Source organism: Enhydra lutris, unplaced genomic scaffold (genome assembly GCF_002288905.1).
Source record: "Enhydra lutris kenyoni isolate GAN:26980312 unplaced genomic scaffold, ASM228890v2 scaffoldscaffold86, whole genome shotgun sequence".
Classification (NCBI taxonomy): domain Eukaryota; kingdom Metazoa; phylum Chordata; class Mammalia; order Carnivora; family Mustelidae; genus Enhydra; species Enhydra lutris.
In genome coordinates, this window is record NW_019154170.1 from 4,706,730 (window position 1) to 4,720,714 (window position 13,985).

A 13,985-nucleotide genomic window follows, 5' to 3' on the forward strand; every position below is an offset into this window, starting at 1 on the left:
TGGGCAGCCCTGGGGACGAGGTCGGGCAGCCCTGGCTTTCAGGGGTGCAGGGCCCCAGACCACAGAGCCCAAGGAGAGTTCTCACTCCTGCCTGTTCTACCCCTGTGCCTGTCACACCCGCTCCTGGCACGTGGGGAAGCAGGCTCCCCTGACAGTTCCCACCACGGGGAGGAGACCCAGGGGCCCAGGATCCCTGAACCCCAGTGCCCAGCCCCCAGCACTGGGGAGAGTGGAGTGGGACGGTGCCCACCACAGCCCCAGATGCACACCCTAGAAGGTGGGGTGCAGGGCTGGGCTATGCCCTCTGCTGTGATGAAGCACCCCTTTCCCCCATCAGCTTTCCCAGGGGCTGAGTGGCTCTCCCTGCACCTGCCCCCTCCTCTTCTGGGGACCCTGAGGCAAGTGCCCCAGGTGTCAGCTCCCTTGCCTAGGTCACTGGACCCAGCCAGCTCAGGGGCCCAGCAAAGTAAGGCCCAGGAATTGGTGTTGGGGTCCTTCTAATGCTGGGATGGGTCCTCCTGTGCCCTCCTATCTTGGGTGGGAATGGAGTCTTGGTCTGAATCCTAAAGAGGGCTCCGTCTCTCCCTTGCCAGCGGTGATAACACACTCGTTTGTGCAACCACCACCTGCCTCACCCTGTTCCAGAACATTCCATCTCCCCAAAAGGAACCCGTCCTCATCAACAGTCCCCTCCCCAGCCCCCACAAGCCCCCTTCCCCTCCCCTCCGGAGAGGAGCCTGGTCTGGACATGTCAGACGCATGGACTCATACCCCGTGTGGCCTCCTGTGTCTGGTTCCCTCCCTGTGCGTCGTGGGGTCCGTCCTCGGGGCAACGCCTGGGGGCCTCGCTCCTGCTGGGGCCAGGGATGCTCCCATGTGCGGGTGGACAGGTCGGGTGTATCTGTCCCAGTGGGTGGACACTGGGCTGTTCCTGCCTTGGCTGTGGTGGACGTGTGCGGGGCAGCCCATCTGACCTGTCCTCTCTGGTCCTTGTGCCCACGTGCAGGTGTCCAAAGCCTCGTCGGAACTCATGAGCTACTGCGAGCAGCACGCCCGGAGCGACCCCCTGCTGGTGGGAGTCCCCGCCTCTGAGAACCCCTTTAAGGACAAGAAGCCTTGTATTATCCTGTAGCCCCGTTCCGGTGTCCCTCCCTCCGGCTCCCTCGGCTCGGGCGTCGCTCCCTGCGCCGGCAAGCGAGCCATCTCCAGTCCCAAAACGCTCATCCCCAAGAGAGGCGAGCAGCCGCCATCATGGACGCGGCAAAATGCGTCCTCCGGGTCTAGCTGGAGCTTCGAGCCCAGCAGCGCTGTCCTGTCCGGGCCCCGCAGGGAGACGCGGGGGGGCCCCGGCCCGTGGGGAGCCACAGAAATGCCCGAGTGACGCGTTGACGGCGTCGGGAGGCTCTGGGCCGCCATCAGGGTAGCAGCCGGGCCCGGCGGGGGAAGGAGACGGGGGACCTGACGGTGGCCCCGGGCATCCGGCGCGTGGCCACCCTCGCACCATTGTCCGTTTGTGGAAACACGGGCGCCGGGCGAGGCTGCTGCGTTTACGCTGCTTCTCCCCGAGCCGCCCGAGGTCGGGGGTGCGCGGAGGGCCCAGCGCACGGCTCGGGAACCGCGTCTCCTCTCCGCTAAGCCCAGAGCCCGCAGCTGTGCGTCGCGGGGAACGCGCCCCCAGATGGTAGGGGCCGGGAGGGGGGCTCTGTCTGTGCAGCGCGCCCCGCGTGGCCTCATGTCCCCCTGCGCCACGGCACCGGCGTGGCATCGGTGTGGCACGTGGCCCCCGACAGCCCCGCCGCGGCCCCCAGCCCTTCGCAGGGACCCCAGCCCTCAGGGAGGCGGGTCTGCGGGCCCCTGCCCGGCTCCCGGGAGCGGCCGCCTGCATTGCGGCCCGTTTTGAGCGCCCGTGGCGAGGCGGGCAGCGCGAACCGTCCGTGCTCGGCCCTTCCGGGCGGCTGTGTTGTGTTCTGTTGTGTTTTCCGCTTTTGCGTGTCGCCGTGGCCACTTTGCAGACGGGAGGGTGGCCTGGGGAGGCCCTGCCTCGCAGGTCAGAAGGCGTCTGGTCCCGGAAGCAGCTGCGGGGCCCCGGGGGTGAGATGCCTAACCCGCTCGCCTGCCCTCCCGCGGCTTTTCTTCAGTCATTTGGCCCCTGTGACGACCTGGACGGTTCCAGGAGCAGGAGGCGGAGGGAGGGCCCCGAGCACACCCGTCCCACGCCTGCCCCGCCCTTGCACCCCTGCGTACCCCACCCCAGGAGGGTCCTCCCCCTTACAGGCCGGGGCCAGGGCCTCGTGCCAGCCTCAAGGCTCCTGCTCCCCACCCCCAGCCCTGCAAGTGCCAAGGCCCAGACCCCAGCAGCACTAAGGTTTGGGGATGGGGGGGAACGCGTCCCCATGCGGGCTGGCTTCCCAGGGCGCAGGCTGTAGGGTCCAGCCTTGCTCCCCGGCTCCCAGCTCTCTCCGGCCGGTCCGGGAGCACCAGGGGTTTGGGGGAGCCCAGCGTCTCCAAACCTGCCGTTGGACGGGGGACCCTCGAGGGCCCGATGCCCTGGCCACCTTTCACAGGGCGGGAGCCAGCCTCTCACCCTCCCCAGCTGAGCAACGACAGAGCAGAAGCTGTCCGCGGAGGGAGGCCAGGGCCCGGGGGGTCCGCCCCGAGACACCAAACTGGGGAGGCGGTTGGCAGAGCAAAGCCTGTCTGGGCCCCTTCTGTGAAAGCCTTAATCCCTGGAGCCCGTCCTTCCCCTGCGTCCCCAGCACCCCGGGCTGGTCCTCGGGCCACGGGTCCCCAGCGAGGACGGGAGGCCCTGGTCTCAGTCCACCCCCTCCCTACCGGCCTTGTCCCGCTCAGCCCCACCGCGTGTCCCCAGCTCGCGGCCCAGGTGCGGTTGAACGGAGTCAGGGAGCCCCACAGCCGGCGGCACCCCCAGCCCTGGAGTGAACCCCAACTCAAGTCAGAGCCCCTGGGGCTGGGGTGGGGGTAAACTAGCCCCAGAGAGGGTGAGGACGGGCGCGCCCCCAGCCCCCGCCCTCACACCTGCCCAGCTGCCTCCCCCAGGGGCCGCCCGGGACCTCGACCCCGGGAGGTGGCCGTCCCCACCGTGGGTGTCCTTCTAGCTCCTGTTTTCCTTCTAGAGTAAGTCTCAGTGTCCCTAGTGTAGACCCCGAGCGCCCGAGCCTTCCCTGGGCACGTCCTGCATGAACACATCGCGTGCCCAGCGTCAGCGGGAGCCGGCGCAGCTGGCACCACAGGCCTGGGGGAGACCCGCGTCTCCAGCCACGTCATGGGGGGGACGTTAAGGGCACCATCCCCAACACACCGAGTCTGGAGGTCCCCAGGGGGCTGGCACGTGGGGCGCTTCCCCTCCCCTCCCCCACGCCAGGAAGGAGCTTGAATGTGCACCCCTCCCCACAGGTGACCCCCAGGCCAAGATTTAAGTGACTGGGGGCGTGACCCCTGGCCTGGGGGATGTGAACCGCGGGCGGCGGAGGGTGCCGTCCTGCCTGCGACTCCGGCGTCCGTGTCCGAGTGCTGGGCCTCCGGGCAGCTCCCCCGGCTCTGCACGGCCCCGCCGAGCGCGGGGGCCGGGAAAGGCCGTCAGCCTGCCCCAAGGGCGAGGGACCAGGGGCAGTTTCCCGGCCAAGGTGAGGCCACCAAAGGTCGCGCTGGTCCTCCAAGAACACCTACTAAAAGCCAGCCTGCCACGGAGTCCCCGGAGAAGCAGCCATATGTCGGGCCCTCTCCCGCTTCCTTCTCGGTCCATGGAAACCATTGCCAAACGTTGCAAAGACCGGTTCCGGCTTGCAGAAGCCGTCCGTGGCTCTAGCAGGTTCTACCCCATCTCCTTTGGGATGTTCAGTGGCTTTTATTTCTGATTTTTTCTTTTTTAAAGGGAAAAAAAATTCCAGGTGCGCCACACCCACTTTCTTGCAGTGTTTTAATATTGTGTGGAATCGTTAATACAGAGTGACTAATCCCCAGCACAAAGGCTCCCTGGTCCTCTCTCCGTGCCACCGCCTGTGGGGGCTGGGGTCGGGCTGGAGGGCGGGCCGGGCACAGGGGTGACGGGCTGCCCCCCACGCGTGCACCCCTTGCTGCTAGGAGGGGGCTGCCTGGATGGAACATGGCTTCGGGCAGCCCCACGAGGTGGCCCTCAGTCTCCACGGGCCTTCCAGTTTGCAGTGAGAAAACCTCGAAGAGGGGCTCCTGGGGGCTCCGTCAGTGAAGCCTCTGCCTCCGGCTCAGGTCATGCTCTCGGGGTCCTGGGATCAAGGCCCGCATCGGGCTCTCTGCTCTGCGGGGAGCCTGCTTCCCCCTCTCTCTGCCCCTGCTTCCTGCTTGTTCTCTCTCTCTTCTTCTCTCAAATGAATTTAAAACGAAAACTTCAAGCTGCCCTGCATGAGGTTCAGCACGCCTTGAGCCCTGTGCCCCCGGCTCGGGGTGGCCTCCGTCCAGCATGGGCCCCCTCGTCGGGAAAGTGCCTCGCTCTCCTAAGAGCTCGGAGCGCCCCAGGCCCGGTGCCCCTGCCATCCAGTCACCCAGCGGCCACGCTTGGCCCCCAGAGGCCCCAGGGGAGAAGGCGAGTGAGTGGTGGTCCCGACTCACACCGGACTGTGGAGAGAGTTCAAGTTTAGTAACAAATCTGTCCACAAAAGATGCTGACCTCCCAGCAGAGAACTTTGTGTAAAACATTTACAGATCCAGCTTCATAAAAATTATCTCTTTGCGTCCGAGAGCATAAGATCGGGAATGAGTTCAAAAACCCAAAAAACACAGAATTGCCCCCTGATGCACCATCCCCACGTGTGGCGCCCACAGCAGCCACTCACAGCGCGGGGAAGGGGCCACTAGCCGGTGAAGGGCACACACAGCGCGGCCCGTGCCCACATGGGAACACGATCCAGCCGCAGCGAGAGCGGCCAGACCCAGAAGGACCCGTCCCACAGGTCCCCACTCCCAGGAGGGCCCAGAGGAGTCCCGTCCACACGGACAGAGGAGGGGGTGGGAGCCGGGGCTGGGGTTGGGGGTGGGGAGTCCGCGCTTCATGGGGACCGAGTCTCTGTGTGGGGGGATGGGCAGTTCTGGAGATGGGGTGGGGTGGCTGCAGGACGGGGCCACTGTGCTGGGCAGCCTGTCCTCAGAGTGGCTGCTGGCGGTGACAGGCGAGGGCCAGCCCGGGACGAGGCCTGGCGGCTCTGCTCCAGGCCCGCACCTGAGAAGGATCCGGCACGCGTCCACAGAAGGCCTCGGGGGTGTTCAGCGCTGCCTCTGTCATAACACCCCAAACCCGAAGCCTCCCGGGCGTCCCACGGTGGCTGCAGAACACGCGGGAGCCGTTCGTGCCCAGAATCCACTCAACAGGTTAAGGACCTGCTGCCCCTGCAGCCTGCCTGGGAGCCCCGGGCACGTGAGGGCATCCTGGGAGGCCCGGGCGCCTGGTGCCAGCCGCCGGCTCAGGAGTGGGACCCGAGGACACGCACACTCTCCCTCCCCAGAGCCTGTGGCTGCGTCAGCCCCCGGGGGGTCAGGAGTCCCGCAGGGACACGGAGTCAAATACCTGCAGTTGGGGGGGCCTGGGCTCGCGGGGCGCGGCGGCCTCACAGGCCCCCCCAGCGGCGTCCCCGAAGCCATGAGGAGCAGGAGTCACGCGGCAGAGGCCAGGGTGAGAAGGCCACACGCGGGGACCCCAGCCCTGGGAGCTTCTGGAAGAGGCACCACCACGAGACCACGAACGGATCGGGGGGGCCGGGGAAGGGCGGAAGCATGAGGGGGTGAACACAGGTGACCTTAGGGCAGGGACACGACCCCATAGGACACAGACACGGTGCACACACAGCAGGATCCGTTTGCTGAAACCCACACACCACGTTCGCCCCCAGAGCAAACCTGGACTCAGAGCAGGGGCTGCGCCCGATGCAGGGCTGGCGTCACCGGCGGGCAGCGGCACCCCCAAGTCAGAGGCCCAGCAGGCACTTCGCTTCCGAAAAGGTGGAAGGAGGGCGGGAGGCCACACTGAGCCCCCAGCGGGAGCGGAGGCCCCCGCCATGGGCGTCTGGTCTTCACTGAGCGCCCCCCCCCCCCGCCGTGAGCCTATTTCCCACCATCAGGCTCGCAAACACCCCTAGGTGTCGGCGGGGTGGGGCGGGCAGGGGAGAGCGAGGCAGGTCAGGAGGAAGCCACGGGTGACCCGCACAGGCACCCCAGGGCCCTCCCCGTTTCCTGAGCCTCGGGCTTGCACACTCCCACCCGGGGGCCCCTCCTTCCCAGAGAGACTGGGTGCCAGGGCTTCGGGGGGCCGCTGTGGCGAAGGACCAGGCCCCGGGTGGCTTGAACCCACAGGATTTACGCTCTCGCCCTCGGGAGGCTCCAGGGGAGGACCCTCCCCACCTCCCGCAGCTCTCGGGGCTCTTGGTGGTCCTCGGGGTCTCTAGGCTGGGAGTATCACTGCCTATCTCCACCTGTGTGTCTCCCGGTGTCCCCCTTCCTGGAGGGACCCCAGCCACTGGGTGCAGGCCCCCCCACTCCAGCAGGACCGCATCCTAACGAACATCATCAGCAAAGACCCCATCTCCAAGGACAGTCAAACGGCAGGGTTAGAGATGGACAGGAATTTGGGGAGGGGACACTGGCCAACCCAACACGGCAGATTCTTCTAGACGATTGCGCGTGGCTGCGGAAACATCTCTGTGTGTTCCCAGCAAGCGCACGTCAGTGATTCACTCACTACAGTCCCGGGGGCCCAGAGTGAGGCCAGCGGACCCACGAGTCATCACGGCACAAAGGAGGGGACGGGGCGCCAGCGGGGGGTGGGGGGGCAGCGGGTCAGGAAAGGCCTTGGAGAGGGGCTCCAGCTAGGCTACCATGGTGGGCTGAACTGTGTCCCCCGCAAACTCTATGTTCAAGCCCTGCCCCCCTGAGCCCCCCCGCCTCCGAATGTGCCCTTTTTGGAAATAGGCCATTTGCAGGGGAGCCGGGGCTAGATTGGGCCCTGGGCCCTACATCCAGTGACCGGGTCTGCGCAGCAGAAAGGAGGGAGGTTGGGGTCCCTAAGCCCAGGGAGACCGGCGAGAGGCCGGAGCTGGACACTGAGTCAGAGCCAGAAATCCAGCGCCGTCCACAGAGGCAGCAAGTTCACAACGATACTTGGCGTGGTCGCTCCGCGAGCACCAGTACCACATCCAACCCATGATGGAAGAGATGGCAGATTCGGAGTCATGAAGCCTCTCAGTGGGGCCAGCTGAATGATTTGGTTCAAAATGAAGAATTTCAAGATGGTGCTAGGAGAGCACTGGACCACGTGCCAGCGCTCCCGAGCTCGGGCCCCAGGGACCCGCAGGACCCCCGGGCACGGCCAGCCCCCCTCCCAGTCCCGGAGCTCCGGAGAGCGCCTGTCCAGAACAAGGGGACCTCTAACCCTCCTTGCATCCCCAACCAACTTCTCGAGAAATGCACAAAAGACAGGGTGCTCCCAATTCTACTTCACAAAACCTCTGCTCCAGAGAAAAAGAAATCCTATGTCCCGTTCAAAGCCAACCGGCATTTTATTTATGAAATTAAGAGGCTAATCTTGAACTCGGGATCACGTCTTAGCGATGTCTGTGTGCATCTCTGAAACTGACCTCAGAGCCTCTTCTGGGCTTTGATGGTCGCCCCAAGAGCAGGTGGAAGGGGGATGCACAGACGGACAGGGTTGAAAGACCACTGTCGGTTTGCAAATAGCGACTGTATGTTTTCTTCTACGATTGCTTTATCCTGTTTCAGTATTTCCTCCTCCTCTTCTTTTAAATTTTTTTTATTGATTTTAAGTCATCTCTACGCCCAGCATGGGGCTCGAACTCAACACCCCCGAGATCCACACGCTCTCCCAACTGCGCCAGCGGGGTCCCCCCACTTCTTCTTCTAAATACATATTTTTAAAAATCCCAACAAGTGGAGACAGCCCGCTTCCCTGTGACCTTGAGCAAGTCACTCTAACCACCAGCGCTGGGTTTCAGGGTTGAAAGCGAGGCCAGAAGCGCCACATGAGACCTTCCGGGAGGTACGTCGTAATCGCCGAAGGCTCAACGCACCTCGAAGACAGAAGCCTTCGCACCAGTGACGCTGCGTCCAAGTACCGGAAGCGAGAACTGCAGGAGGCGTGAGGGCCCTGCAGCGGTTCTGGAATGTTCTTTCATTTCCGTGACTTCCAGTCCCTTGCTCTGCAAAAGGCAGCGAGGGACACAAGTGCACAGGCGCAGTCGCCCCTGCCGGACCCCGGGCTGGGGGTCTCTGGGAAGCTAACTGAGCCGTGTTCGGGAGCTTTCCCAGGGAGGACTCCTGGGATCAGAGCGTCACGGAGGGCCGGGAGGGGCCTCGCGCTGCCCCAGCAGGGCTCTGCAGCCCAACCAGCCCGTCCGAACGGTCTCTCGTTGGGTCCATGTCCATTAGGACCTGCCGTTGCCCCAGGCGGCCTGCGGATTGCCGTGACCTTGGGCAGGGCAGCTGTGACCCCTGGCGGTGCTGGCAGCCTGGCGAACCCTGCCAACATCCCAGGGAGCCAGCTCGTCCCTCCTCCATGCCCACCAGCCTCGTCCGTCTTTCCTCGAACTCTAATGTTCTTCCCACGTACACCTTTGCCACCAACAGAGAAACCTCCGGAAACTCCCTGATGCAGAGGAGAGGAGGACGAGAGCCGCACGCAGCCTTCCCGCAGCACGCATCTTGTCCCCGAATGTTTGTGTCCCTCCCAAATTAAGGGGTGAGTGACGACGCTAACCCGACGGTCAGGACCTGGGCCACGAAGCCTGACCCGCCGGCCTGCCCGCCCCCCCGCCTGAGGTTCCGATCAGGGGGCGCCGAGGAGGCAGTCTCTCCCGCCCCCGGAGATCCAGAGTTGGGGGAAACCCCGTGGGAGGGCCTGGGAGGCAGCGAGGGCTCCGAGGGCTCCGGGTGGGGCTCCCCCTGGGTGGCCACGGTGGGCCCAGCGCTCCTGGCAGTGCACGTGTGGCAGCTGCGCAGAGCCAGCGCGAAGCCCCCTGTGGAAAGAGTGACGCGCGAGGCCTCGCTGGCGGGCCTGCCCGAAAAATGTGGCCGTCTTTCTGGCCAGAATGCTTCCCTCTGGGAAGCTCTCCAAGCCCACGGTTGAGAAAGACATTTTTCCTCTGGTCAGAACACAGTCTGTCCGCGCCCGGGAGTGGGACGGGCAGGTGAGGAGGAGCCCGGGCGAGCCAGCAGGTGTCGGGGTCTCAGTCCCCACCAGCACCCCCATCCCTCCTGTGCCCCCGGTTCCCACAGGGGGTCTCATCCCTGTGTCCTCCCTCCACTCCTCTGTGAGCAGAATAGGTCGTCCTGGATGAAGCCGCGTGCGGATCCTAGGGCAGGAAGTGGGGACACGCGCCCCCTCTAGAGTCTCCTGGCCCGGGCAGAAGGAGGGTTCCTACTCTAGGGGACACCCAGGAAAAGCCCTGTGTCTCCTGCCCCCTGGGTCAGCTTGTCTGCCACCCGGTCCCGAAGCCTCAGGAGACTCCGGGGAGGTCCCGAGTTTGCAAACACTCGTGGCCCCACGGTCCGGGCCAGGTGGAGGTGCGTCCGCAAGGGAGGGGCGCTCAGACCGAGACCATCTGGGCGGGAGCACGGGGTCAGAGCTCACGGTGGCCCACCTGCTGGAGCAGGGAACATGGCTTCGGGGAACACTGAAGCCAAACCCAACCCTTGGGTCACGGAACTGCTCCACCAGCGACACCTGCCCCCCCCCGGAGCGCCCCCCGATCCCCGCCGGCCCGACTGTCCGCCAGCCTGGTCCTGGCCGCCCCTGGAACGGAGGGAGAGGAAACGCCCTGCACGTCTGGTCTCCCCGCCCGCACACCGGGAAGCGCGCTCTCCGTGGGTTCTCTGAGGTGGTTTTCAGAACACACCCCCGGGGCAGGAGGGCTGCGTGGACTCGGGCCCGGGGCTGTGGCACCCACAGTGTCCCCTTGACTGTTTCCGGAGGGAATCCCAAAGCATTCCGAGGACAGGCGCCCGGGTGGGACGGGCAAGGCAGGCCGGGCAGCCTGGCGGAGAGAGCCGGCCGGCAGTGCGGCACCACAGCTCCAGGTCCTCCTCGGTAAAACGAGCACAGTTGGGGGCCCCGAGGTCCTTGTGAAGCTACGCGATGGGCGTCAAGGACAGTCAGCGAGGGACACCGGCTGCCGGCCTCCAGATGCTGCAGTGCCCTGCACGGCACAAGCGACAACCGTCTCTTCTGACTCCTGCGAGCACTTCCTGCTGCAGGCGACGCGCGCTCAGGGTCCTGTCCTGGGGCTTCTCTCCGCAGGCAGCGGGCAGACGGCCCTGCTTGGAGAGCCGCGCGGGCTCCCAAAAGTGAGCTGCGGCGCGGGAAAATAAGCAACAAACGGAAAGACCGCACCGGCTGGCCGGATGCCGAGGTTCAAGGCGACGCAAGGGGAGTGGGCTCCCCAACCCCGGTCCTCGCAGGGTGGGGCTGCGGAGACAGAGGGACGCGCCTCCACCGCGGACCCTAGAGAGCGGTGGGGCTGGGGTCCAGTGCATGTGTGAGCTGGTGTCCAGGGGACCATGTCCCTGGGGGATGGTGTTGGGGGACAGGGGGACAGTGTCCCAGGAGGGCCAGTGCCTGGGGGACAGTGTCTTGGGGGGGAACCTGTAACCCCAGGGGGTGATGTCAGGGGAAGAGGGGCAAGTATGTGGGTGTGGTATAGAGTGTCCTGGGGGACCCTATGGGGTGCAGTGTTATGGGGTACAGTGTCCCGGGAGAAGCCTTGTCTCAGGGTAGGGGGCATGGTGTCTTGGGGAGGTGGTTTCTGGGGGGGCAGTGTCCCCAGGTGACCCTGTTTCCCAAGGAGGGGGGCAGTGTCTGGGGGACAGTGTCTGGGTGACAATGTCCCTGGGGGCTCCATGTTGCAGGGTGGGGGGACCATGTCCAGGGGCACTGTCCCTGGAGGGTCTGTGTCTGAGGTGAGGCGCAAGGGAGGCGTGGTGTGGGGCGGCGTGGTGTCCGGGGGTGGTGTCTGGATGATGATGTCCCTGGGTGAGGGGCTGCTGTCCCCGGGGGTCCCCGTGTCCGGATTGGGGGGCGCTGTGCCAGGGGTGCCCGTGTCCGGGGTGAGGGGGCGCTGTCCCGGGCGCCGGCCAGGCCTCTGGAGCCCGCTAGCGAGTGGAGCTGCCGTCCCCTGGGCCAGCGCGGCCCGTCCCGTCTCAGGTCTGCGTGCCCGCGAGGCCCCGGGAGGAAGGGCCCTTTCTCCGAAGAGGCGGTGCTACCTGCCCCCGCTGCCGGGCCGGGGTCGGGGCGGGTGCTGCGAGGGTCCCGGCGGGCGAGCGACCGCCCTCCCGGCCTCGTGCTCCTCGACGCTTCTCTCCCGCGAGGCTGCGCAGAAGGCGCCACCGGGACGTGAGCCTCAGAGGCCCGGACTCTGATTGGCCAAACTTCTCGCCATGAGGGCAGGATGCGCGTGTGCAGGCCTGGGGGCGGAGCTTCCCGCATGGGCACGCCCACCCCCACAGCTATAAAAGCCCGGCTTCTGCGCGGGAGCGTCCCGGACCCACGCCCCCTCTGCACACCTCGGGCCTGGGTGGTCTTAACACGTTGCAGCTCATTTGTCAACTCTGATGAATCCTTCCGTGACAAACTGTAACTTGTAGCCTAGCCACATACACAGATCCTTTACAGCTTTTTTAACTTATTTAGTGTCGGGATGACTTAACTCTTCAATGAGACATATTATTACACAGGACATATTTATACCAAAAAGTTATTTGTTTATCTAAAATTCAAATTTGGGGCGCCTGGGTGTCTCAGCCGGTGAGACATGTCTGCCTTTGGCTCAGGTCATGATCCCAGGGTCCTGGGATGGAGCCCCGCCTCCGCCTCCCTGCTCAGTGGGGAGCCTGCTTCCCCACACCCCTCCCATCCCCCGCCTGCCTCTCTGCCTACTTGTGATCTCTGTCAAATAAATAAATAAAATCTTAAAAAAAAAAAACAAAACTAAGTTCAAATTTAACTGGGCATCTTATACTTTATCTATAACCTTATTCATAATTATTTGCTCATCATTGTGACCATCTGATCAGTGTGGCCATGGACCCCAGACTGTGGACCCCAGGTCAGGCATGGGTCAGCTTTTGTCCCTGTCCGTTCTTGCCAAACAAGACCTGACCAAAGTCGCTGCCTGCATGGTTTCCCCAAAGATAGCCACATCCTAATGCCCAGCACCTGTGTATGTTTTCCAGCCTTGGCAGACGGGATTACATTAATGATCTTTGGGCGGGAGAATATTCTGGATTGGGGGGTACTGCTGGCAATGCCACCACAGGGTTCCTTAGCAGAGAGAGGCAGGAGGGTCTGAGGCAGAGAGAGGAGATGATGGGACGCTGGGAGCCCAGAGAAGGTCCACGTAATGTAGGACCATGAACCAAGGGATCGCAGGGCACCCTCGGAATCTTGCCTGGAGCCTCCAGAAGGATCGCAGGCTTGCGGAAACCTGGACCCCAGGAAGACTGGTTTCTGACTTCTGACCTCCAGAACTGGAAGAAAAGAAATCTGTGTTGCTGTAAGCCTCTGTGTTTGCCGTGACTGACTACAGCAGCCGTAGGAAATTCACTCGATGCCCAACAAGTATTTGCTGAATGAGCAAAAGAATGCCCGAAAGCATGTAGAAGGCAGCTGCGGAATATGCTGTGGGTCAGAGCCAGGACAGTCAGGAGACCACACTGGCCTCCGTGTGTCACCAGGCATGAGACCCTGGGCCATGAAATCATGCCAGAGCCTTGGTTTCCCTGTCTGTAGCATGGGGTCCCTCCTGCCAGCATCAAGGACCGTGAGGAGTCAGGAGACGGCTGGAGAGCGGTCTCAAAGTGTGGAGTCAGCTAGAACCCTCTCGTCTCCAGCCAGGCTCAGCTGCGTGTCCTTTCTGGAGCCACCTGCTGCATCTCCTGCCAGGATCGTGTTCTAGAATTCCATTTCCATTATTACTCCGTTTTCCTGGGGGTGGCAGCTGAGGTACAGAGGGGGGAAGTCACCATCCCAAGGTCGCCCAGCTCTTAAGGAGTGAAGTGTGGATGGAGATGAAAACATCAGGGAGTAGCCTAAGATGTGGCCCACCCTGTGTCGTCTCTGTGCCTCAGTTTACCCTCACCAAGCAGATCTTCCTCTGGGGGACACGGGAGCCCCCAGGCGGGGCAGACCTGTCACACACTGAAAGGAGGTGAAATGTCAGAGACTGGGGAGCCCCGCCCTGCCCTGGAGATGGAATTCAGCTGCAGCCTGTCATGGATTCCTGGAGGCCAGAATATCTTGCTCACCTGGAACGTGGTAATGCCTTTGAGAGCTCCCCCTCCCTCCCTAGCCAGGAAACATGGGGCGGGGGGGGGGGGGGGGGGGGTCTCCCTGCCCCAAGTCTGCCCCAAGGAGATGCCCGTCTGGGGGCCAGGGGCTGTGTGTCCTTGTGTGCCCTTTATGGTTGATGCAGGCCTTGGGTCAGTAGGGAGGAGGAGGAGGGCCCCAGGGAGGAGAGGCGGGTGGCCAGTCTGGGTGGAGGAATCCCCAAACGGGCTAAAAATAGCCAGGGAAATTATTCCAACACCTTCTCAAAATAGAAAGCAGCCTCCCAGCCCAACAAAAGGCAGGGGCAGCTGGAGGGATGGGGGTTGTGTTGAGGAAAGGTGGCCTCGGGCAACCCTCCCCCCACCCACAAGGCTATCTATCCCCCTCAGGCTCTTCCCCCCCCACCACCGCCGTCCTCCCCAGCGCTGGCTGTGACCAGAGGTCTGGAAGGTGGGGACGCCCAGGAGGGGTGGGGACCCTGCAAAGGGGATCCTCCCATCCCCAAGCCCCCACTCCGGTCCTGGCCCAGTGGCCGCTGACCCGGGAACTGGGAGGGCCCGCCACTCGGTCTAAAAATAGCCCTCCTCTCCGCCCAAGCTATTTTTAGTCCATTGGCCCAGGCCTCAGCACAAAGGCAGCCACCGGTGGGCACACCCCGCCGGGCAGC

The 13,985-nt window shown here is 64.1% G+C and overlaps 1 protein-coding gene across 2 annotated transcripts in view; it reads left to right on the plus strand.

Annotated features, from left to right (window-relative positions):
* LOC111161718 (G protein subunit gamma 7) overlaps window positions 1-1,141 on the plus strand; it is an 83,727-nt gene extending 82,586 nt beyond the window's left edge. For both annotated transcript variants that reach the window (XM_022525596.1, XM_022525594.1), the window contains one exon: window positions 1,007-1,141. In XM_022525596.1, the coding sequence (XP_022381304.1) occupies window positions 1,007-1,132 (126 nt within the window). In that variant the 3' untranslated portion in view covers window positions 1,133-1,141. The remainder of the gene's footprint in view (window positions 1-1,006) is intronic.
* Window positions 1,142-13,985: the final 12,844 nt, after the last annotated feature.